The sequence below is a fragment of the Thunnus albacares genome, chromosome 8, assembly GCF_914725855.1.
Source record: "Thunnus albacares chromosome 8, fThuAlb1.1, whole genome shotgun sequence".
NCBI classification, from domain to species: domain Eukaryota; kingdom Metazoa; phylum Chordata; class Actinopteri; order Scombriformes; family Scombridae; genus Thunnus; species Thunnus albacares.
This window is the reverse complement of record NC_058113.1, coordinates 1,827,698-1,852,046: the sequence shown is the minus strand read 5'-3', so window position 1 is coordinate 1,852,046 and position 24,349 is coordinate 1,827,698. Positions and strand designations below refer to the sequence as shown.

Here is a 24,349-nt window from a genome sequence, read left to right as displayed (position 1 = left end):
CACACTCTCACACACACTCACTCACTCTCTCACTCTCTCTGACTCACTCACTCACTCTCTCTTTGACTCACTCACACACACTCTCTCTTCCTCTGTATATGTGTACAAGACCTGCTAGAAGCCACTTTGTTGTTTAAGTGTTTTGTGGAGTCATGCATGGACCCATAACATGTTAAAAAAAACACATCAGTAGCAAGAGCAAGTACTATAGTTTTCCTGGTATGTAGCCTATCTATTGAAGTAGTTGGTGCCCCACCAATTTTTTTACATATAAAACGCCACTGTCTACAGATAAGTTAAAATTGCATTATCATTATAAACATGTATTCCAGGATAAACATATTTTAAGCCAGCTACATGTTTGGGTGTGCTATCTGACTCAGACTTGACTTTAAATGGACAAGTGAAAGCAGTTGTAAAATCCAGCGTTTTCCATGCAATAACAATGCAAAACAAGATCAATCCTTTATTATTAAAATGACCTAACAAAATATTGCAATACATTATTCTGTGGGCTCAGCCAAGACAGCCTACAGCACTTACAGCACTTACAGCTGATCCAGAATGCAGTGGCACAGCTTCTAAGTGGGTCCAGGAAGTATGAGCATATAATTCTTATTTTGGCGGCCATCCATTGGCTTCCAGTTATTTTATTGATTTTAAAATCTTACTGTTAATGTATACATGTATTGATTCACAAAATATTTAATAAATAAAATCTTCAAATTTGGTATGATTATAATTTTTTTAAACACAACTACAGTGATCTAACATATTCTATCTTGTTATACTGACACATATTTCTCACAAATTCATGAAATGAGTAAAAATGCCTTGTCAAATTTAGTGTAAGTATTTATTGCTTTTTTCCCTGAAAGAAGTATTTGGGCTGAGAAAGAAATAAGTGACTTGTTAAGATGCTGTCTTCTTTACTCGACAGCACTGACTGCTCATCGGTGACTTTATTACATGAACCAAGCATGCATGGCACATTATGGCCACAGGGGGGCACTCTAGTCCTACAAATACAGTATCACATCCTTTACTCCCCATTAAAGCAACTGACTTTAGTTCTGCTGCAGCAAACAGTAGGACAAGACATTTTAATACAAATACTTATTAAACACACATGGTGCACTGGCTTATACGTCAACCCACATTCAAAACAATACACCAGTAAACTCAGCAAAGACTCTGACGTGAAAGTTGTGACATTTAATGAGTTTGTGGCTAAAGCTGGCTGTGTCTATGTGGAAAAAAATATATAATAAAAATGGATTTGCATCAACACATGATCACGCAACAGAGAAAGCTTACATTTTCCACAAACAGTGAAAGAATTTATATTGGTTCTGTTCTGAGAGTTATCTACTAGCATCGCAGCAATTTTTTTAATTAAGGCAAACCACTTTAGCAGAGTTGTTGCAACTGAAATAAGTCATTTTTAAAGTTTATGATCATGTAAAATATTACAGTATTATACTTTTGTATATTTTCAACAATGGAAGTGTGGAAACAGTGAACACAGTGTAAAACGCAACAACACCAGTAACAATACAGAAACATTAAATAAAATGAGACACATGTCCATGAGTCTTTTGTCCAGTTGCATGCTGGGAGGCCTCCCTACATACCTACTGTACCACATACTGCACACAAACTACTGATATTAGGCTAGCTACAATATTTGTCCTCCTCCACCAACTTCATTTAATCCAAATTTAGAAAAACACTTTGGTCAAACTCTAAAATTAAAACAAAGAGTTTTAGACGGCTGGAATTACAAAATGTGCATTGAATGAACAATATTTTCAGTGTATCAGCCAAAATTGGTTTTTCTTTTTTTTCTTTTCTTTTTAGCACATAAACATTTTTGATGAGGATCCCTTAAATTTGGTTATTAAAGAACAGTGTCCGGGACATTGTCTTGGGACATTTTACAGTGTGAAAATCTATTTTTCAGCGCTCTCTGGAGGACAAACTATGTCATGGAGACACTGGTTTCTAAATGACCTGAAACATATCTTTCTGTACTGCAGTTTCTTGACATTTTTTCCCCTGCAGGCTACACTTCCTCAGTGGAGGTGCTGGACAGACGGCGAGGCTTGGAGGGAGAAGACTCTTCGAAAACGTCGTCCTCCATGCCTTCTTCTATGGGCTTCATTTTTGAGGAGGTTTTGGTGCTAGGTGATTTTTCTAAAAAAAAAAACAACAACAAAAAAAAACAACAGTATTACAGTTGATTCTATTCAATGTTTTTAACACATAAAGAGTTAAAGTCCTCTTTATTGTATGCACACAGGGATGAAAAAAATGCATCATCCCAGCTCAACAACCAATACAAGTAGTCACATGTCACAAACAACACAAACCTCCCTCCATGTAGCAAACAGTCCAAACTAGAGGGAGTTATTATCACAATCACATACACACACATACACCCCCGGACCCCAGCACATGGATGAGTGGATGAACAGATACTGTGAGACCAGAAAACATCCTGTCAATGTGTTTCCATTAACACATTGCTGCATTAAAACTCTAAGAGCTCTTGTGCAGAATAGAAATGGAGCTGCTCCTCTGCACTAAAAGCATTTTGAAGAGCAATGCTCCACTACAGGTGCTTTTAGTCTGTACCCAGGCAGCAACAGATGCAAATATTTGGTTTTTAGAGAGAGTCTCCTCCTAATGCATGTGTTGCATTCACTCTATTCTGGAGAATATGAATGAGTGATGTCACTTGGGTTCAACAAATATGTGTTGTTGAAGGAAGCGATGGATATTTTTAGATAAAAGCTGTTAAGCTGAAGTTTTACATTAAAATGAGTGCTGTTGTGCAAATACTTCCCTTGGTTTTCTACTTAATATTGTCAGAATAAAAACCTTTTTAGAGGCAGCTCTTTCAGTATAAGTCTGTACTGAGATGCTGTATCAGTAAAATCACACATCAGATCAAATGTGACAAACAGTAAGATCAATGGCTATCCACTGACATAATGTAAATTAGTATTGTTTAAAGGTCCCCCTTAAAGCTGGGGGACTCACAAGAGACTGATTACAAAAAGAATGTTTAAAATCTGTGCGATGGTGACTGAGAGATCTTCAGTCTTCGGATGCATTCAGACCAATTTTTAGCTCTAATGAGGCCAGTCAGTGCAGTGGTGCAGTGGGGCTGCTAAAACTAAAGGCTCTGGAAAAAAAAACCTAGGGTCATCTGCCAAAAAAGTTGAACCTAGCTGCAACTTTTGCTAACCAAGCCTAAGCAAACCTAACCTTGTGTCCTCCTCCGTGTATTTTGATGGTTCCTCATTAAGAGAGAGAAACGTTGCGACCATGAAGTGCAACATGCTAACCACGGGTACCCGCAGTCCTCAGAGGTTTACTTTTTGTCATATCTCTCAGGTGCTTTATTCTATTATTCAAATATTTCATGAGTTTGTCAATCAATTTGTTCCGAATGACTTCATATCATTGTTTTCTGTTCTGTTTTAATTAGTGCTTTTTAAAAATACAAAGGTATTGTTCTGGGGGACCCCAGTCAAAAGCATCCAATGTCGCCTATGCAGTTTTAATAGATGGAACTAATTATAGAGGTCATGTTTGCCATGGTTCCCTATTTAAAGTATCACTCATTATCAGCGGGGTAGGGGCAATTTGTATTAAAGAAAAGCATATATGTGAAATATGTTGGTAGGATGAGGGTTAATGATTGTGATGTTGATTTGTTCTATATATTTTAACTTTTTTTGGCCAGATTGCCAAGACATTTGTTATTGACATGGTCTCCAGAGGATGATTTGTAATAGTTTTTACAAACCTTTGACCTTCAGAAATTTTCCACCACATCAACACTTTAAAAAGCTGTTGTCGCACACTTGTAGCCACTGTGTGAAAAAATATATTTGAATAATTTACCAACGTTTTGACATGACAGTCTTCTTCAGGGTTATCAATACTGTTTTCCTTCACACCTATACTTTCATCGTGGTCAGCGTCTCTCAGCATCTAAAAAGCTGTTGACAGTTACTGTGGGTATTAATGGTCCTCAAGTCTTAGTATTTTAGTCACTGCCATACCTTTCCACATCTGCAGGTCAGAATTTTCATTTCAACACAAAGCATGTCAAAATATAATGGAGTGCAATAAACATTTCCCATTTTGGACACTCAACAAATTTTCCCTGTGAGCCTCTACTGGTCCAAAATTTCAGCGTTGCACATAAGTTAGATGTATGCAGCTGGTGATATTTGGTTTTGTTTTGCGCAGATGTATGTTCTGTTATTTGGCTATTTTATTTTGTAGATAAATGTTATATGTTGTTATTTTATGTACATGTCTTGTCTTTGTACCTGTATGTTCAATAAAAATATTTAGATGTCATAATTAGATGCAACAAAATGTAAATGAACATGTTTGATTTTAATGATATAATTGATTTTAATAATTCTAACAATAATTCAAACCAATGTATCAGTCTAATGAAATTAAGCAATGATTAAGCAGTAATAGCAGATGTTAAAATACCACACAGGTTCAGAGCACACCTTAAGAGCAGGCAGAATATGGAGCTTTCCAGGTTAAATCCTGATTGGTTTAAAGTAGTAATGATTTGGTTACACAGTGACTTGAGAAGAGAATCAGGACAGATGTTTGGGATGTGGTAGAGGTGGTGGTTGGGGGAGGGCTGAGATAAAAGAGGTGGTCTTACAGCCCTGTCAGGGAATGGTTGAATCTGAGGAGTCCCAGCTGGAGGAGCAACAGGAGGAACACATCAGAGAAAAGCTGACATAATTTTTTAGAAAAGCATGCAACCGGTCAGGAAACAAACTGCTTCCACTGTGTAATATCAAATAATTCCATGTATGTTTTGACATTAAAAAAAAAAATCACAAAAACCTGATGTCCCATTCTCAATGCTGTTGCAGCAGTTCACATCAAGGCAAAAACAGAGATGGTGTGTCTTTTACTCATTCATTATTGTTAAGAGGATTAAATAAAACATAATAAAATAATAATAAAATCACGTGAGCTGTGGTTTTGTACACTAATGTTATTATGCTGTGATTTAAATTTGGTGCATCTGCATCTAATTACAGTAAAGGTAATGTGTGGAGCAAAAACTAGCCTAGATCTGTTCATAATATAATATTTTAAAAGGTAAATCATTCCTGCTGGTCTATCAGCAGATTATTTAAAGCACATTCAGAACATATTATATTTTAGTAGCAATGACCTAGCATTTGCAACAGTAATGCTTAGTAACTGTATAAAACAGCAATTCTAAACAAAAATCTGTTAAATGTTTAAAGATTAAGACAAAAATATATTTTGTGAGGTGTAAACGTGCTTCAGCAGGTATCAATATTTATTTTGATTTGGCATATATATATATATATATATTTACTTATTTATTCAATGGATATAACCATACACTCTTTATGATGAGATAGCAGTCAATAGTCTGACTGTTAATAAGAGGAAACGTTAATGTGTGGGTATGCAGGTGTACTTAAGCACTTCTGACTACTTATTACTATGGTGATAATTGCTCTGGTGTATTTTCCTGCCACTTTAACAGAGCTGTTGACAAGCTGACATATTCAAGTGTTAGCAGGACAGAGGACACAGGACATATTACTACCACTAAATATCAGATATTTCATATTTAGCCTTATTTAGATTAGCAGCCACACATTTCTCCCTTCTCTATTTCTCTGTTTAGCGTCGTCAGGTTAGGCTATCCCATTGTTGCTAACTTTGGAGCTAACCTCTTCACTTTTCCAGCAGTTGGGGAAATAACAAACATGACTTTTCATGGTCTTGACAAGCTGCAGCATTTATTAACTGACACACCGTAGTCTGCACTGTACATTTACTGTCAGACTGATAACTTACTGCTAACCTTTTCCTCTGCTCCGCTCACATTCACTGTCACTTTTCTGACGCTTGCTCTCTTGCTTAACCACTCACTTGTTTACGCTCTTCCCTATTCCTTAAAAGAAGTTACGCTACCTGCAGTTTCTCAGACAACAACACAGACGTTGACTCACGTTTCTGTTCTCCTAAACACTATTGATTTCCGAATGAATGGATATTTGGCATTATTGATGGCAGTTGAAAAAATATTTTTTGGCCTGGCGGGGGTTCTTGTTGGCCTGGCGGCCCGCCAGGCTTGTACTGTTATAGGGGAAACACTGTTACCAGACACTAGAGAAAATATTTTTGTGATGAAGAATAGGAAAGGGTGTCATTACATTGTCAAGCAAGCAATATATTTTAATTTACACCTTGTGCATATTACAACTTAGTAATGGTAATGTTTATATAGTAAGGATGGGTGCTGCTTTTGTTGGAAGCTGTCTTTTAGGAACATACAGTGCTGCTTGAAAGTTTGTTAACCCTTTAGAATTTTCTGTATTTCCGCATAGATATAACCTAAAATGTGATCAGATATTTACAGAAGTCCTAAAACTAGACACAGTGAACCCAATTAAACAAATGAGACAAAAAAAACATTTTTTTCATCTTTTTCATTTATTTATTGAGGAAAATTATCCAATTTTACACATTTGTGTGAGGCAAAAGTACGTGAACCCTTGCTTTCAGTAACTGGTGTGACCCCCTTTTGCAGCAATAACTTCAACCAAACGTTTCCAGTAATTGTTTTATCAACCCTGCACATCAGCTTGGAGGAATTTTAGCCCATTTGTCCTTACGTAACAGTCTCAACTCAGGGATGTTGTGGACTTCTTTGCATGAACTACATGCTTCAGGTCCTTCCACAGCACTTCTATAGGATTAAAGTCAGGACTTCGACTCAGCCATTCCAAAACATTATCTTTCTTCTGCTTTAACCATTCTTTGGTAGAACGACTTGTCGTTTATTGTGGTTGTCTTACTGCATGACCCACTTTCTGTTGAGCTTCAGTTCACAGTCAGATACCTTGACATTTTCCTGTAGAATTTGCTGGTACAACTCAGAACTCATAGCTCCATCAATGATTGCAAGCTGTCCTGGTTCAGAGGCAGCAAAGCAGCCCAAACCATGATACTACCACCTCAGTGTTTCACAGATAGGGTAAGGTTCTTATACTGGAATGCAGTGTTTGCTCATCGCCAAACAGAACGCTTATCATTCAAGCCAAAAAGTTTGATTTTGGTCTCATGTATCCACAGAACATTGTTCCAATCACCTTCTGGCTTATCCATGTGGTCTTGAGTGAACTGGAGAAGGCAGCAATGTTCTGATTGTGATTTGATTTGATTTGATTTATTGAACAGGACAGTGTGCAGTATTAAGCATAAATGATGCACTGCACCAGAGTTAGCTTGAAGCTAATTTGCATCTGTAGTAGTCTTGGAGAGAAGTGGCTTTTTTCCTTGCAACTCTGCCATGCACACCATTCAATGTTCTCCCGAAGATGGACTCATTAACATTGACTGTAGTCACTGCAAGAGAGACCTTTAGTTTCCTAGACATTACCCTGGGGTCCATTGTGGCCTCCTGGACTATTACACGCCTGCTCTTGGTGTGATCTTTGTTGTTCAACCACTCCTGGGGAGGGTAATAATGGTGTTGGATGTCTTCAATTTGTATATGATCTACCTGGCAGCCGACTAGTGGAGTCCAAACTCTTCACAAATGGTCTTGTAACCCTTTCCAGCTTGGTGAACATCAACAACTCTTCTTCTAAGCTCCTCAGAAATCTCCTTTGTTTGAGCCATGACACACTTCCACAAACCTGTGTTGTGAGGCTCAGAGTTTGACAATGAAGACCCAGATTTCTCTTCTTTAAATAAGGTAGGGCCTCCCAGACTCACACTTGATTGTCATTCCATTGATTGAAACACCCATCTGTAATTTCCCCCTTCAAATGAATTGATAATCTTAGGGGTTCACATACTTTTGCCACGCACAAATATGTAATGTTGGATCATTTTCCTCAATAAATAAATGAACAAGTGTAAAGTTTTTGTCTCATTTGTTAACTGATGTCTCTTTATCTAGTTTTAGGACTTGAGTGGAAATCTGATCATGTTTTAGGTCATATTTGTGCAGAAATAGAGCAAATTCTAAAGGGTTCACAAACTTTCAAGCAGCACTGTATGTTCTGAGAGACTGTCCCAATGCTCATGTGTCAGTATGGATCCTACAACGTTATCTAATATTATTATCATAGGTTGTATCATTAATTTTACTGACACTACACTTTAAAGAGCCCCTCCACACATGTATTGAGTCATATATAAATACTTGAAACAATAATGTGTGTCTGATGTGGTTTTTCCACAAAAAAAGTGTAAGTACCACATTAAAATCCATAAAATGACATCTATTCTTTCTTCGTCATTAAAAATTCCAGAATCTATGAATATGCAAGTATATTTCCGTTCAGAAGTGTAAATGTTGGAAATAAGATGCCTCTTATCTCACTTTAAAGTCCATTCTCAGTGTTTGTGCACTGGAGGCTTCAAGTTTCCATATCACACTTGTGTAAGTTGCATACTGGACCAGGGTTAGCTTCCAAACTAGTTGTGATGTCACAAATCCTGCTTGTAGGTCCACCCCTTAAAATCAGATTTTCAATGAGCTCAGAGGAACTTTCCACTTTCAGTAGATGAATATGAAAACAAACTCTGCACATACATCATTCTGCACAGTGAAGCTCAAACATTCAACTGTAGGAACAAGAAGAAAAACACATTTTTCAGTGGAGGGGGACTTTAAGACTAGATCTGATTGTATGATTAAGAACACGTCTAATAGGTTTCTTTGAGGTTTGGACTGCTAGAGTCATTGGGATTAGAGCAGGGACATTGACTTATGGAGTAATCTGCCATAAACTTGGTGCCCTCCTGTAAACTAGAAACACATTGCAACACCTTGCTGGATGATCATGTGACTTACGGATAGAGGAGCCAGCAGATCCTCCTCGTAGGATCTGGTTCAGTACATCATCAGTGTCACTGGTACTGGCCATGCTGTTCCTCATCTGCATCATAGACAGCTGAGAGCACAGGCTGGGTTGGCGGTCCATCTTCTTCACTGCCTGTGACACATCAACCACCATCATCACCACCACAATTATTACTGTTACCACTATCATCCAGTGTGATGTTTTTGCTTTAATGCTTACAGTGTCTGTGTTTACAAAGCATAATGTGACAGACAGCAGATCTTGACCCACCTTGTCACTGAGTGTGGGGTCATTGAGAGAGTAGAGTTTGTTGGTGATGTCTTTGCCAATGAGGTACCTGAACACCTCATTGAGGAATGTATCTGACTCCAGGAAGTAGGTGAGCCTCTCTCGAGACCAACACAGAAACTTACAGTTCTCCTCTGCCATGATGGTCACCTGTTCATCAAATCAAATAAAAAGCCACCTCACATCTGTTTTAAATGATTGTTCTCTTCATGAAACAGAATGAGCAGGAAGTGAAAGTTTTAATCCATTATTCATTTCACCACTGCAACCATTAAGGCTATGTGGAGATGAGAAGAGCACATTAGTCATAAGAAGAAGTATTAAGAATTTATTATTGTTAAGACAATGACGGCACAGAGTTTCATCCGTTCTTTTATCTACATCATGTGTGACTTGTACTTACCTGGAACTTCTCTCCTCTGTTCATCGCAGTGGACCTGAACTCTGGAGAGTCTATAAATGAATTGGTGTAGATGTTGTGGAGGAAATGGCCTCGGTATGACACCTTCATCCTGTCAAACAGAAATATTAAAGTCAAAATGAATCCATTTTAAGTCATTTTAAAGGAACAGTTTGTCAGCCTGATTAGCCAAATTACAAAACACTCCTATGTGTCGTTCTGGAGTCACATGGTCAAACCACGTATTTAGTCATTTTGGACTTGTTTGAACCATATTTCAAGTTTGATTTTAAAAATGCTGTATTTAGTGCAGTTACTTATTGATAATACAGTCGCCATGGCAACTATCCTTGTTTTTTGTGGAGGTATTGAGTGAGTTTAACGAAGTGACTTAAAGGAGGGGGTGCCATTACATGTACAATTTAAAGTATCCATGTCCATGTTCATGCACTGTTTAAAACTTTCCAAACCACATTAACGATATCTCTGCATGACATCACAGTGGTGATAATGATTGGGTTGCTTATAGAGTACTGTATGTGTTTGTTTATAGAGTCAGTCTATTAGCTTTAATATGGAAACTCCAGTTTGGGACCAACTTGTGAGGCAGCAGCTGAGGTTTGAGATAGGGGTGCAACAGATCACAAAACTCACGGTTCGGATCACATCACGGATTTGAGTCACAGATCGGATCATTTTTCAGATCAGCAAAAAAAATAGAATAAAATTTTTAAAAAACTTTGCTTTCCATATATTCTGTAAAACACTTACAGCAAGGAACTTTTGCCCATGGTCTTAAATGAAAACAACATTCAAGATGTCCAATGTTTAAATAAAATCTTAAAATATCTAAAATATTTAATGCTCAATTGTTAAATTAAATTGCAATATGAGGCGTTGAGAGAATCATCGCATGCATGCAAGTAAAACTGAACTATTTCAGCAACCTTTTCAACTTGTTTCTTAAAAGGTCAAATTTGAATCTAAAACAATTTCTAAGATATTTAAAGTTATCAATAACTTTTCTCTGTTTACCAGTGCATAAGAGGATGTCAACAATTCCATAACATACAACACTGCTTCATCTACATACATTTTTGTTTGAATTTCAGGACAAGCTAAAGGCATGTCATTTATACAGACCCTAAAGCAGTGGTAGGCAAAAGCAGCCTGTGGGCCAGATCCAGCCCTCCAGCAAAAATATTAAGCCTCCTGATGACAACTGAAGTTTTAACTTTCATAGTTTACATCAAAACCTTTACACAGTTTTTCACAGATATACTGTAGATGAACAGCGCATGTTGCTGAAATTTAATCTACTTAACCTACCACAAGACATTTTAACTTGTGAACTCTAACACTGTTTTAATTCCACTACTTTAGCCTGTTGGACCAGAACGGATCAGTTCTTCACAAACACAAATACATGGTAGTTGAATAGAAAATTGCCTTTTTTTTAGCACAAATGAAGCAGGCTACTGTTTTTTATTGTGAGTGAATTACCAGTAAAGTACGTCTCAAGTCTCAAAGTGCAACACAGATTATATATTTGCATATATGGTCATTTTTGGCCAAATGAGTATTAAAATAAGTTGTTAGCGCTTACTTACTAATGGGAAACATGACATTTGCCCTTCAATACAACCCTAAACACTGTTATAAATCTATTTTATTCTTAAATTAATCGAAACAAATAAACAAAAAATACAGGCCTGCATTTTCACCGAGCTGGTTCACGGCCCACCAAGAAAAAATTTGATTAAGTTCTTCGGTGCGCAGTAAAGGGCCTAATATGGAACCTGGCTAGAGCCGGGCTAGCTGTTTCCACCTGTTTAATGTTAAGCTAAGCTAACCACCAGCCAGTATGAGTGAGTCTATCCTTCATATGTGGTGGACAACACAAACAGGACAATATCAAATTCCTACTAATAAACGAATAACAGTTGCAATCATCCTGTTACATCATTCCAACCACACAGAGCAACTTTCACATAGTAGTTGCTAGTACAGCACATACTTTCCTTTGAGGAGAATACTGAGGCGTTCATCCACAGAGGTCTTGTCCTCAGCAGCGTAGGCCTGGCCCTTCTTCAGCGTCTGGATGGTGCAGAACTGGCCCGTGAGCCTCTGAAACAGAGCCTCCTGCACATGAAGGGGCTCAAACATCCGCTTGTAGACCGACCTCAGCTCCCTGTCAATCTTAATCTGACAAAGCAGACAGGCAATCTTAACTCATCCTTCTTATGAAAAGCTATCATTCAAGTAAAAAAAAAAACTTCAACAATACAGCTGAAAGCACATACTGTTGGTGAATTGGTTAAGGAGCACTGACTGAGGAGGATGGGTCTCCTGTCTCATTATGAAAAGTCCTGATCTGATTCTGTCAGCTTGCTGGAGGACCCTTACACTAAACCCCCCAGTGACACCCATGGATTTGATCAAACTTGCATCTCATTACCATAAAGCAGGACCAAACCCAGGGGGATATACTGCCTCGATTCACAGACAATGAGAAAAACTCAACCCTAAACCTCTGCATAAATAAACACGCTGTTCCCCCAAACGCCTGAAGCCAGTATTTCAATTAAGTGAAACACTGGAATGGCCTGAATGTAAAGCGACTGTGAGAATGTGAATAAGGGTAAGCTGATACAGAACTCACCGGCCTGCGCTTGTACAGGAGGAAGAACAAGTGCATGAAGTTGACCACCAGGAAGACCAAATTCCAAACCATCACATCCAGGTTACATCTGTACAACGCTGCCCACACAATGAAGAGACCACATCCTGTAAGGGGTCAAGACAAAACAGAACACAGTGGTTAGAGGAGGGTTATGTCAAAGTCTACTTAAATATCCTTTCATACAGACATAATCATGTACAGTTACTGTGGTTGTAATGTCAAGACATTCATTCATTGTACAACCATGCTGTTTTGTTTTTAAGAAACATATTAGTTGCAGAGCGGTGTGGAACTTTTAAAGCGGACGTATCATTCATATTTTTAGGTCCTTACGTTTAATCTGTTGATATACTGAAATATCTTTACAGTTAAAAACTCCTTATTTATCTTATACTGGTCCTTTATGCAGCCACTCAGTTCAGCCTCTGTCTGAAACAGGCCGTTTTAGCTCCTGTCAGTTCCTAAATCTAGAAGACAATCAAAACAACGCACGGTATTGTATTGAGCTATGGTTGCATGGAACTCATTTCCAGCTCAGATTACTAAAGCACCCAATAAAGCAAGCTTCAAAAAACAAGTGAAGCAACACCTAACATCCCTACACCTGTAACCATATTTTGTAATTTTTTTATTATTTTATTTTTTTATGTATATGAATATGTTTTAAGATTCACTTTGTGTGTATGTTCAGTGCTTATACATTTTGTGTATATTAATATATGTAAGTGGAAATGAGTAAGAATATGCATAGTAATATGTTTATGAGAAAGAAAGTGGTTTGTTATACTTCTCTGATTTTATTGTCATTCGGTTGTTGTGTCTGTAAGTGTCTTATTGTTGTCATGCTTTTTGTTTTGTGTGGACACCAGGAAGAGTAGCCAATGTTCTGCATCAGCTAACGGGGAACCTAATAAATATATATTAAATATAAATAATAAGTGGCGTGACACACAGCTGGAATATACAACCATTTGTAGTGCTTCATGCAATAAAATATATAAAGGATATATATATATATATAATGTATGTATATATATGTGTGTGTGTCTGCGTGCACACGTGTGTTAAATAAAATATAACAATGTATGACATCCATACATTCTTGTTATATCATAAATATTATTACGTTGTGATTTGAATTAAAAGTAAATATATAAGTTTCCATGAACATTGTTATGCTCATCTGTCAGAGATCATAAACTACAGCGGTAGGCTGTAACAAAACAACGGACAGATGATGCAGCTGTGCCGCATGTTATATTTCGAGGATGTCTCATTTTGTTAAATCCCTGTTGCCCCGACTCCTCTCTCCTCGTGTCTCTTCCTTGCCTCCTCCGCTCGCATCTCAGGTGGGAGGGAAGATGTGAGGAGAGGAGGCGAGGAAAGGAATGGAGGATGTACAAACTGAGAAATGAGAAGAGGGGCTTATGTCATCACAAGGAGGAAGTAGAGGTAACATTGCAAACTAAACAGAAAATCACATCACAAAAAGCATGATATGTCTACTTTAAATCAACAAAATATTAAATGATTAAAGGCTTTAGCGTTTTCTAGTTTGGTAGTGTGGAGAAGCCCTTGAAACAGCATTTAGATTGTTTCAGTCAACATGTATACAGTTTAAGATGCATTTCACATTGTGATAAATGCCCATCTGGTTCCTTTGGTTCCAAAATCTTTGTTATAAAATTAGTTTAGTTGAATGTCTCCCTTTTGCTGATAGTGTCTCAAACTAAATTTGTATTGGTTCTTTTTCAGTGAAGTGGTTTTATTTTATTGTATAGCCTTTTAATATGTACTCTTTGGTGTGAAATATAGACCGTATTTCTCCAATTCTTTTGACACATCTTGATGATTTCTCAGTAATTTACACATTTTCATGTAAAGTCACAATTACGTTAATATATTTCTCTCCTTGCCTCTGAGGGAAGAAGACGTTCACATCTGAAAATGACTTCATCTTTGTTCACCTTGAAATGTAAATAAGCTCTGCTTTTGCAGGTTTGGGCTGAAGGCCCTGTTGCTATGACAAGATAAGTCAGCTCTGAAAAACTGAAAAATCCAGGCTTGTGTTGAATCATCAACAACAGAGACTCAACAGGTCTCCCTGTCCTAATATAGACAATACACATAACTAAAAACGTGGATAACCAAAAGAGAAAACTAAAGACTTACATGCAAAGAATGCAATAAAACAAAACAAAATAAAAATAGCATGTAACTGGATGTTACAGTGTTTCGAAGCTGGCATGGAGCTGTTGTCAAAGCAACAAGGTCCTAAGATTAAACATGCAAAAACCTTTCAAAGTCATTTTAAATTGTGAATGTCTTCTTTTCTTAAAGACAATGAGAGGAATATATTAATATAACTGCAACTTCATATTAAAATGTGTATGGAGATGTGTAAAGAATTATCACTATTTATTTTTCACATATTAAAAGGCTGTAGAATAAAATAAAACCAGTGCACTGAAAAAAACCCCAATATAAATTTAATTGGAGACATTATAAGCATGAGGGAGACTTTCAACTAAAAGTTTCTGATTGCTCTCAGAGCAGTGGAACCAGTTGGAATTTATAATTAATCTACATGAAATGCATCATAAGTCCAATCTGCATACATGTGGACTGAAACAACCAATTCAGTTTTATTTTATTTGAGTAACCTTCATAACTTTCATAAAGTGTATGCATCAGTTATTTAACACAGACTGATATCTTCTGTAAATTCTTTTTTCCAACATGCTGTTTCAAAGCCTTCTCCTCACTACCAAAGTGAAATAAAATTCTGACGGGAAAATGTATTTATTAAATATTTCCGTGGCTTTAAAGTTACATACTTCCTTTCAACTGACATTAACACACTTCAATCTAAGAAAACAGATGGTTTTCTTAAAAACAGAACAGTGTGGCTGTTTGAGGCTGATGTTGCAGGGTCACTAAGACAAGATTAACTGCTGTAACTCCACACTCTTCCCTCTCTTCCTCTTTCCTTTTTATTTTCTCTGTAAAGCCCAGCTGAGACGTCCCTGTGCTAAAGGGCAATATAAATAAATGGCTCTCTTGAAATTACAACCACATTTCCCATGAATCCTGCTGCTTCCTGTCTCCTCTCTCCTTCCAAGTTGAAGATAAACATGTTGGAAGTGCTTTTTCCATTGTCAGAAGCTTTTATGGCCTCCGCTTTGATGAAGAGTGTGAGCATGAAAAGCTTTTCAACAAAATCCCAAACTTCCAAATGTCGAAAATTAAATCCTCAACAATCCTATGGTAGTGGGACACAGGACACTTTTGATAGCGTAAAGATACACATGAAGAGGCTGTGATAAATTTAGCATCCTCTAATATCCCCAGCTGTATTATCACAGAAGGAATGCCATCAGCAAGGGGGGCTGACCTGTCATCAGGAAGACGCGTAGCAGGATCATGTGCAGGTTCAAGGTGGTGGGGATGACCAGGCCCAGCAGCAGGGACAGGTTCCCCAGGTGGAAGAGTAGGTGGTGGGCCTGCTCCCACTCCTGGCAGGAGGTGGCATTGGGCTCCACCGTCAGGAGTCCCGGAGTGGCTGATGGGAAGGGGGGTAGCGTGGTGAAGAGGAGGGGGGGCAGCTCTGGGGTAGAAGACATCCTGCAGCAAGGTCACCTTGAAGTGCAGGGCAGAGATGGACAAAAGCTGACTGGATGATGATGAATCGCTTAGTGCTGAAAAATGTAATGTTCTGCTCACAGTGGATCTCAGCTTGTGTTGAAACTATTCTTTGGCAGAAAGTGATATATTGTTGATTATAATCTTCCTTAGTGCCCAAAGTCAAAGGTTTTCAAGCTGCATTAAATTATTTTTTGTCCATTTGGGGCAGCAGAACAATTTGTAGGCACAACATATTATCACATTATAAAGTTTATATGACTAACATATTTAATGACAGTTGCTCCAAATCCAGCAGACACTGAGCAACATTAGCATTCTGTCATTTGGAGTCATGCTGCTCATTATTATGGTCTTAATGACATGGTGTGAACATAGCATTTGTATGTCAGCTGTTTTGCTGGGCAGGTAGTGTACTGTGGGTTTATCAGGGCAGACCCAAAACAACAAGCTAAATAAGGCTCAAATGCTCTTGATGAGCTCTACTATTGTTATTATTTTTTAAAAATGATACATAAAACAAAGTTGCCTTTTGGCCTTTCTAGTTTTTAACCTTTCATCCTTAACCATTAAATGGATTTTGTAAAAATTTTTTGAAAAACATTTGTAAAAAAAATTTAAAAAATATATTGATTAGTGCAGCTGTAAGGAGTCTCCCTGCCAAATATATATACATCTGCTGTGCTCTGGAAAAAGCCCCAATTCCCAGTCTGGGACTAAAAATAACTAAAAGTCTCTTTCTGTGGAAAAAAAAGATAATTGTAATAAAAAGAAAACCCCAGGGGATGAAGAACAACCTCATGGAAGATTCCCAAATGCAAACCCTGTTTGTTTTAAAGTACAAAACCTCACCAATACATTTATTTTCATTGATTTTATACCTGAATATGTTGTCTTTACTGTCTGCAAAAGCAGAATTTAGACTTTGGATTAAATATTATATTGTCTAAGAACAGTTATGTCACATCAAATCCTGATACATCTCACTACAGGCCTACACACTCCTGTATAACCATTTGTCTCTATCTGTTCCAATCAAAAATTAATTGAAGTACATGTGCACACACAGAATAACATTCAACATTTCTCAGAGAAAAATACACATTTTTACTTTCCAATCATAAATTTCAGGATCTCTTCCCGCTGCCTCAGGATCAGCTGCTGTGTTTTTTCTGGCTCAGGCTGATGTGCTCAGGCACCGGGGGGCTCTGGTGTAAAAATAGATGTGGGGACACATGCAGACTCTGCACAGTGGAATTTCTCTCACCTACAACTTTCTAACTGCTCTTTAAAGTACCGACAAAAAAAAGGCTTCTACTCACCGATTCAGCAGCAGCCGGTGAAATGAGAGCAGCAGAGAAGGAGTGAGTTGTGTGAGACACCGCAGGCAGTGAGCTGAGACTGCAGGCTGGACCTTCAATCAGGGGGCTGCACAATGTGTGTCGCACATTCCACACAGCTGACAGGGAGAGACTAAAATGGACAAGAAGCGGAGAGAGCGGTGCAGCTGCAGTGACTGGACGCTCCGACAGGGGGAGACAGAGCACATGACTCCGTTATCCTGTATGAAAGCAGTGACCAATCTGTTCGTTTAAACACCCACAAGATCTGTAAGGCTTTCTTTTGTTTGGAGTTTTTCATTTGCATTGGAATAAAGATTGGTAAATTCCCTTCAAATAGCCTACTTTAGGATTCATCATAACCTACAGTATATCTTCCCATTTAGCAAAATGTACTGACACTGACACTGTAGCTCTGTTGAAACTTTAATAAAATTGCATTTTAATTTGCAATTGCAAAAACATTTTGAAGCTGTGCTGAAAATTGATTTATTAATTAATTGAATTAAACAATTTCAAAGTCAATCTATTTGGACTTATTGGAAACATTTTTACTTTTTCAAAATATATTTTTGATTATTTTGTAAGCCTTTATTTTGTAACCTCATGGTATATTTTACATATTTATATATAATTCATATTCAATATATTGTAACATATATTTGGTGATTTAATGTATGTATTGTATATGTATGTATATATTTTAATTTACATTATTTTAACAAAATAATTTTAACTCAATATATCCACCGATAAAGACCATGAAATATAGCTGAAAGCTACATCATGCTCAAGTTACAGTATATTGTATTCTGCTCTAGCCTGTACTGTTATGTTATCTGCACTGATGTCAGGGGAGTGACATCACACACAGATGTGACAATATGTGGTTAATTACTGACAAGCCACATCAGAAAAATCCACACAGTCAATCATTTATTTTTACATTACAATATAGACATTAGGGGTGTGCTCCAATACAAATACAAAGCAGAAATAGTGGGTTTTATACAAATATTTGTTTCATACAAATATTTTAAAAATTATTTGTTGGGGGGTGTTCCCCAGAGATAAAGCTGAGCTACTGACACAAGCAAAGTGCTCCCAAGGGACTCTCCATCACCTGTTGTCCCCCCTCTCCTTTCCATAAAGTTAGGTTGTAAAAAATAGGCAATAAATGAAAAGTGCAAAGCAATAATTGCCTTTGAAGTTCCTCCCTACACATTACATGATGTGCTGTCTCTGTGTTATGGGTGTATAAATAGGAAGAGGTCTGTTTGCAATAAGGGGATGAGTAAAGTTTTAGCTCAGTAGTCAGCACAGTCTTCTATGATCGGAGAGACTCCAGTTCCAGACCCGGTGTGGGGACCTCCTTCATAAGTTTATTCATGAACACTTATTGTAACACTTAAATTTTCTAAAATTAAAAGTGTCATAAAACAAAAACAGGATTTTTAAGCCTCTTTCCACTTTTATTCAAATACAAATACAGATACAAATAATTTTGCTGCCTCAACAAATACAGATACAAATACAAATACTGGACTTGCATTCCATATAGACATCCACATTTACACAATGATACACTGACAATAGGCACTGATCTAATCTGTCAGTATTATACATTACATTATCTTAAACAGTTAAACAGCAGATGTATTGATTTCACTTTATAATTTCATAATGTAATTATAAATCTAAGTAAGTCATTGCTTTTATTAGAAATAGCATGAATTCATGCTTTTCAAAAAAATGTCAATCTGTCTTCACTGTAGGTCTAGTTTAACACACACACACACACACACACACACGTTTTAACTTTCTTCATATCCATGAGGTCAGGATGTCTCGAGATGAATTTCAGCTCCTCAGTCAAAGCTTTAAGCATTTTATTAGATTTTACTGTTGTGTGACTGCGTGATGTTTGAGTGGATGTTGGAAATGAGACTTACAGAGGAGGAAAAGGAGACTGAAATCCAAGTGGCAAGACGCCTGTCTGTGAAGTAGTGAAAATCTGTTGAGTTTATGTGATGAACAAGGCTCACTATCAGCTGTAGTATTTGTTTTTTATATGTAATCTTTTAAATTGCCTACAAGATGCTCTTGTGTTAGTGTCCAGTATCCCCCTTAACTTTCAGTAAGGACAAACTATATACAGACTATCATGTTTCAGCTTTTCAGAAAGGCCAACAAAAAACTAAAATTGAGAAGTCAACTACAGACTTGTGTAAACAGCAATGACATTCAAAGAAATTCCCATCTTATAATTATAACATTTCAGGCTAATGGCAAGAAGAGACACACTGTCTCTCTTCTAACTGAGGTAACAATTAAATGCTAGAAGATCTGTAGAGCCAAACAGGAAGGAACCAGCAGCTACAAAGTTTACTACAGCTAAACAAGAACGTCTAATACACAGCCAAGAGCAGCTGTTCTATCACTGTACAGTAAACCCAATCACATTTCACTTGGAACAACATTTTTAGTACTGCCCTGATAATGAGACAACACATTATTCAACAAACTACCAGTCTTTTGGAATAGTTCAATATTTTGGGAAATAATGCTTACTCCCTTTCTTTCTGAGAGAGAGACAACAAGATCAGTGTCCATCTCATGTCTGTAAGTTCATGTCATATCAGGATGTAGTTAGCCTAGCTTAGCATAAAGAGGACCAGCATGTAACTCCCAATAGTTCCAGTTCCTGTGTGCCATGAATATATTAAGAGAACGGAAACCAACAGGGTGTTTGTGAACCTCAGAAGAATGTATCCACTGTTTTACAGCTATTCCTTTTCTGTTAGTGTTTCTATCTATTTTGATTGTGGTGGACTACGGATGCAAATTAGCTTCAAGCTAACTCCAGTGCAGTGCATCATTTATGCTTAATACTGCACACTGTCCCGTTCAATAAATCAAATCAATTAGTCATGTATGGGCCAGTATGAGTCTCTTGAGCCTCCAATAGCGAATCACCTCACAGCTCAGCATGTTACTGGACTAAAATGGAGGCCCTGCCTTTTATTTACCTGTTGCCATGGTGAAGAGTAGTATCAGAGCTCCATTGACAATGGCTTTTTTCATTCACCACGCATGTGCTGAACTGACTCTGATCAAATGTTCTGGAATCACAGTTTTATTATTAGACTCACAGTTTGTTCAACCTGTGTTCTGAAATAGACCCCAGGTCATCACGGTGAGGATGTTAGATTTTTGTTACCATCGTACCTGTTCAGACACCAAAAACAAATCCTGCGTTCACAGACTGTATCTGGCAACACGCACTGAAGCTGTGTGTCCCCAAAATATTGAACTGTTCCTTTAAAGCACACATTGGTCCTAAAGGGCGGACTGAGTGGTCAATGTTTTTCAGCATGATTTCTCCATTTCATGCAGCCAGGTGTAAATGACATGCATACCATGCGACCACATTCTTCAGAAAAGAATCTGTCCAAACATGTTGCTGTCTGTCAGTATGCTACCTTCCTACAGCGTAAGATGTTAACCTAGTTAGCAATGCTCTGTTGTCTCTGTCAGTCACGTGACCCTCATCTTGCACATCACTGCAACTCACCTTGAGAGTCACCCACATCTCCTCCCTGCACCTGAGAGACATCACATCTGCCGACACGTCCGCCTACTCTGCTGACCCGATTTGCAAATTGACATCAAATCAAATGGAAATAACGAGAACATCAGTGGAAAGCTGCTTACTCTACATGTGCAGATAACAGCCCAACCCAAATGACAACCGTTCCTGTCCGCAGGGCTGCAGCAGTGTATGCCTGTTTGTGTGTGTGTGTGTTCAGGCAGTCCTTCCTCCCTGCACCGGCACTTGCAGGAAGACATCTGCCTTTTCTAATTCAGTCCCCGGTACGTGACAGTAACTGGGTAAGCGGAGGTCATAGCGGTGCCCGGAGTTGTCGAAAGCCTTGTCATTAAGAGAGAACAGTTTCTCTGCGATGTCATTGCGCACAACCAGGGCAAAGATCTTGGCTATGTAGCGGTGCTTGGCAAAAAGCAGGTAGAGTTTCTTCCTTCTCCACGCCACGTACCTACAGGGGTTATCAGCTCGAAGCGTGACCTGGTGAGATCCAAACAGAGAGATGAATGATTGCAAAGAGATCATGTTGAAAAGGAAACAAGCAGGAAACAACCAAAGTTAGTGCTGACAGCAGGTAACAGGTGGACACACCTTTAAAGGTGGTCAGATAAAATCTACTTCAGAACAAATATTCCCTTAAAGTTGGTATTTTAATAACCTAGGTCTAATAATTTATCAATCTGACAGTTTTGGTGATAATGATGTTACATGTATGGACCTTTGAGTCATGATCCCTTACTGATGCAGATTTCCTTTGCTGATATAGATATTTGAAATCAGCTTTTAAATAAGCTTTACATAAATATTTTTAAATATTTCACACACAATACTTGTTGGTAGATTATTTCACTGTCAGTTTGAGTTTTTTATGGGATTTATTGACAAGGAGAAGAGTACGCAATGTTGCAAGCGTGCAGTTGACTATGACGTGAATAGACATTTTGAATTATTAATCCCTGAAATGTTTCTGCATGTGCATGTGAGTCTGAGGTAACCTGGAATACGCCCTCCTCTGATGGTCTGAGAGAGTCCCATTCAGGTGAATCCAGGAACTGGAAGGGGTAAATGTAATGCAGGAACTCCCCGTTCACCGTCACACGCACTCTGTAGGAGAATGAATAGAGAGCTGACATTATCTGATCCGCTTTGCAACAGGAAACACTGTAACATAAAGTGGTCGACACCATCTCATGCAGGACAGAAGAAGTGGAAGAGCTGCACCTCTGCCCACACACTAATCACAGCAGGTGTCCTGCCCTCAGCAGCTGTGGGAAACACCTGCTGTGACATCAGTGATGTGGCATGGCTTAAAGGGCAACAGCCTGGATAGCTTCATCCCTTACAGCATAGATTTTATGCTATGTAGTGTGATTAAATGTTGAATAAGGTAACCCTTTCATCAGTGGGCTGTCATTGGGCCTTTTTCACAGCAGATATTAAGACTTGTCATAGCAGCAGAAACAGCAACATGCACAACAGCAGTAATCTAAATGGAATGCACTTATTAATATGATTGATTCCACCTGTGTTTCTCCTGCTGTGACATGTCAAAATGTCTACTGAGAAAAACACTGTTCCATGTGCAGTTGACTATTTGGAACTGAAAGAACTTTGATAATGTGTGAAGTATTTATTCCCTAATTTGCTGCAAATATCTACCACATCAAATGAACAGAACATACAAACCTCAATCACTCAATCTGATGAGCTCCTGCAGTGACGTTGCCATCTAGTGCTCCATACTGAAGGGCTGAAGCAACGGTCTATTAATAACAATTTGTACTTTATTGTTTTTTAGTCAATCAGTTAATAAACGGGGCCGGTTTCTACCCGAAGACCACCTGTTTCAGCTAAAGAGCTACAGAGTTACAATCATAGGCGAAGTGATGCTGATGCTGCCCCTACTCAGCTGTATACAAACCAATAATACTGGCATCTATCTGCAATCTGCTCAACTTTAGTGACACTAAATGAAAGCTAAGAAGTAGCAGCCTGTATATTATCTAGCTGCCTGTATGTGTGTGTTGTATACAGACACAACACATAAGGCAATAAGGTGGGGATTGAAAATATGGCAGCCACAGATACATAATTTCACACCCAAATATTTTATTACTGCAATTCCTACTGTATCAGGCTGACTGTGTGATAAATACATACATACATTATTGTATGCATGTGCTCAGTATCCATGATGACATAACATATCAGGCAAGTAAACAGTGACACAATCTGGTGTTTCTGTAAATTTAGAATAGTGACACGAGGAGAGTTCAATTATAGCAAGCCATACACAGAGCCTGCTTTCACTCCAAACATTCATTTAGCAGCTGTTGCATCTTCACCCACACAGGTTATGATAGGGATAAATGTAGGCTATGACAGGGATACTAAATCTAGATGATAGGGTGCAATTATGGAGCACATATGGAGTCATTGTAATGACTAATTATTAACTGTGTATTAAGGTGTTTTAGGTGCATATGGGAGGTTTGCTAAAATATGAAGCACCTAAAATCTCAAACGAGGTCTTTATATTCCAAAAAACAGGTAGTTTGGTTTAATAAAACTTAACTTTATGATTTGTTTATTTATATTTCTCAAATCAGGCTCCTTGGTCAATGAGGATTGAATTATTAAACTATTTTTTTTAAATATCAATGACGAACTGAGGAGAATGGCAAAACTCTTTCCGTGTGAAGTTTTGTTTGATCTTTGTTAAACGTTTTAGTTTTAAACTAGACAATGTTCAGATGTGTAAATTAAGAAGCGATCGGGGATGACAGTCACCTGCCAGACAGGAGCACCGACAGCTTATCAATAGCGGTTTTCCCCTCGATAGCGAAACAGTGGTCCTTCTCGATGGTGTGGATGAGTCCATCACAGCAGTCCACTATTTTCCCAAAATGTGTGAGCGACACTCCGAGCTTCTTAAACATGCAGCCGTAAAGCTCATTGAACTCCTTCTCGAAGGAGACGCTTCTTAGCCTGTAGGCAACATGCAGCGCTTGTCCCAAGCACACCCCGAAGAGCGCGAAAAACCAAAGGAACGTGTCCGTGGTGCACAAGTCCGACCAAGCCCAGATAGCGGAGCAGAAGAAGCCCAGAGTCAGGAAGGTGAACAGGTAGAGAAGTCCATAAAGCCCGCTGCCACCCATGAAGCCGAGGAAGAGGAAGACATTGGCGAGGTGGAACACGGAGCCCTCCGAGCCGTCTCCCCATTTCTCACATAACGGGTAAGCTGCCACCGTCGGCTCCACCGTGAAGTTCATGGCTTCGAAGTCCGGAGGCTCCATCTTTTCTAAAGTGATTAAAACTACCAGCGCATTTCACATAAAGTCACCAGAGTTTCTCAGAAGCCATGGAACGTTCATTAAAAACACCGCAAATACAAGGCGACAGACAGGTAACGCGTCAACCTGGTAGTGACACCTAACTGTGCCAAACCCGCTGTGATAGCCAAGAGCTGACCGG

General features: G+C 38.3%; 2 protein-coding genes across 5 annotated transcripts; both read right to left on the bottom strand.

Annotated features, from left to right (window-relative positions):
* Positions 1 to 879: 879 nt before the first annotated feature.
* Positions 880 to 17,389, bottom strand: bves (blood vessel epicardial substance). Of its 3 annotated transcripts, none has more exons than XM_044359763.1 (9): positions 17,254 to 17,387; positions 17,043 to 17,139; positions 15,684 to 15,928; positions 12,269 to 12,393; positions 11,624 to 11,811; positions 9,610 to 9,718; positions 9,189 to 9,356; positions 8,909 to 9,050; positions 880 to 2,196 (listed from the first exon to the last, which is right to left on the bottom strand). In XM_044359763.1, the coding sequence occupies exons 3-9, from the start codon at positions 15,910 to 15,912 to the stop codon at positions 2,066 to 2,068; spliced, it is 1,092 nt and encodes a 363-aa protein (XP_044215698.1). In that variant the 5' UTR covers positions 15,913 to 15,928; positions 17,043 to 17,139; positions 17,254 to 17,387; the 3' UTR covers positions 880 to 2,065. The 3 variants fall into 3 exon arrangements, with proteins under 3 accessions (XP_044215698.1, XP_044215697.1, XP_044215699.1); XM_044359764.1 differs by lacking the exon at positions 17,043 to 17,139 and adding an exon at positions 4,709 to 4,746 and having other exon boundaries at positions 1,861 to 2,196; positions 17,254 to 17,389; XM_044359762.1 differs by lacking the exon at positions 17,043 to 17,139 and having other exon boundaries at positions 17,254 to 17,386.
* A 1,565-nt stretch (positions 17,390 to 18,954) lies between these two features.
* On the bottom strand, positions 18,955 to 24,325 carry popdc3 (popeye domain containing 3). 2 transcript variants are annotated; one of them, XR_006404420.1, is made up of 4 exons: positions 23,666 to 24,325; positions 21,871 to 21,979; positions 21,027 to 21,355; positions 18,955 to 20,988 (listed from the first exon to the last, which is right to left on the bottom strand). XR_006404420.1 is itself a non-coding variant. In XM_044358528.1 (3 exons), exons 1-3 carry the CDS (start codon positions 24,169 to 24,171, stop codon positions 21,077 to 21,079), a joined length of 894 nt encoding a protein of 297 aa, XP_044214463.1. In that variant the 5' UTR covers positions 24,172 to 24,325; the 3' UTR covers positions 18,955 to 21,076. The 2 variants fall into 2 exon arrangements, 1 of the variants encoding a protein (XP_044214463.1); XM_044358528.1 differs by having other exon boundaries at positions 18,955 to 21,355.
* Positions 24,326 to 24,349: the final 24 nt, after the last annotated feature.

Excerpts from the sequence above, each read along its gene's own strand:
- popdc3 (XM_044358528.1), bottom strand. The coding sequence starts at position 24,171 with ATGGAGCCTCCGGACTTCGAAGCCATGAACTTCACGGTGGAGCCGACG. Across the intron at positions 21,980-23,665 it reads TCGGTGCTCCTGTCTGGCAG|AGTGCGTGTGACGGTGAACG; the intron begins GTGACTGTCATC and ends ATTCTCCTACAG. Across the intron at positions 21,356-21,870 it reads CAGAGGAGGGCGTATTCCAG|GTCACGCTTCGAGCTGATAA; the intron begins GTTACCTCAGAC and ends GGATCTCACCAG.
- bves (XM_044359763.1), bottom strand. The coding sequence starts at position 15,912 with ATGTCTTCTACCCCAGAGCTGCCCCCCCTCCTCTTCACCACGCTACCC. Across the intron at positions 11,812-12,268 it reads TCCTGTACAAGCGCAGGCCG|ATTAAGATTGACAGGGAGCT; the intron begins GTGAGTTCTGTA and ends CTGCTTTGTCAG. Across the intron at positions 2,197-8,908 it reads ATCTGCTGGCTCCTCTATCC|AAAAATCACCTAGCACCAAA; the intron begins GTAAGTCACATG and ends TTTTTTTTTTAG.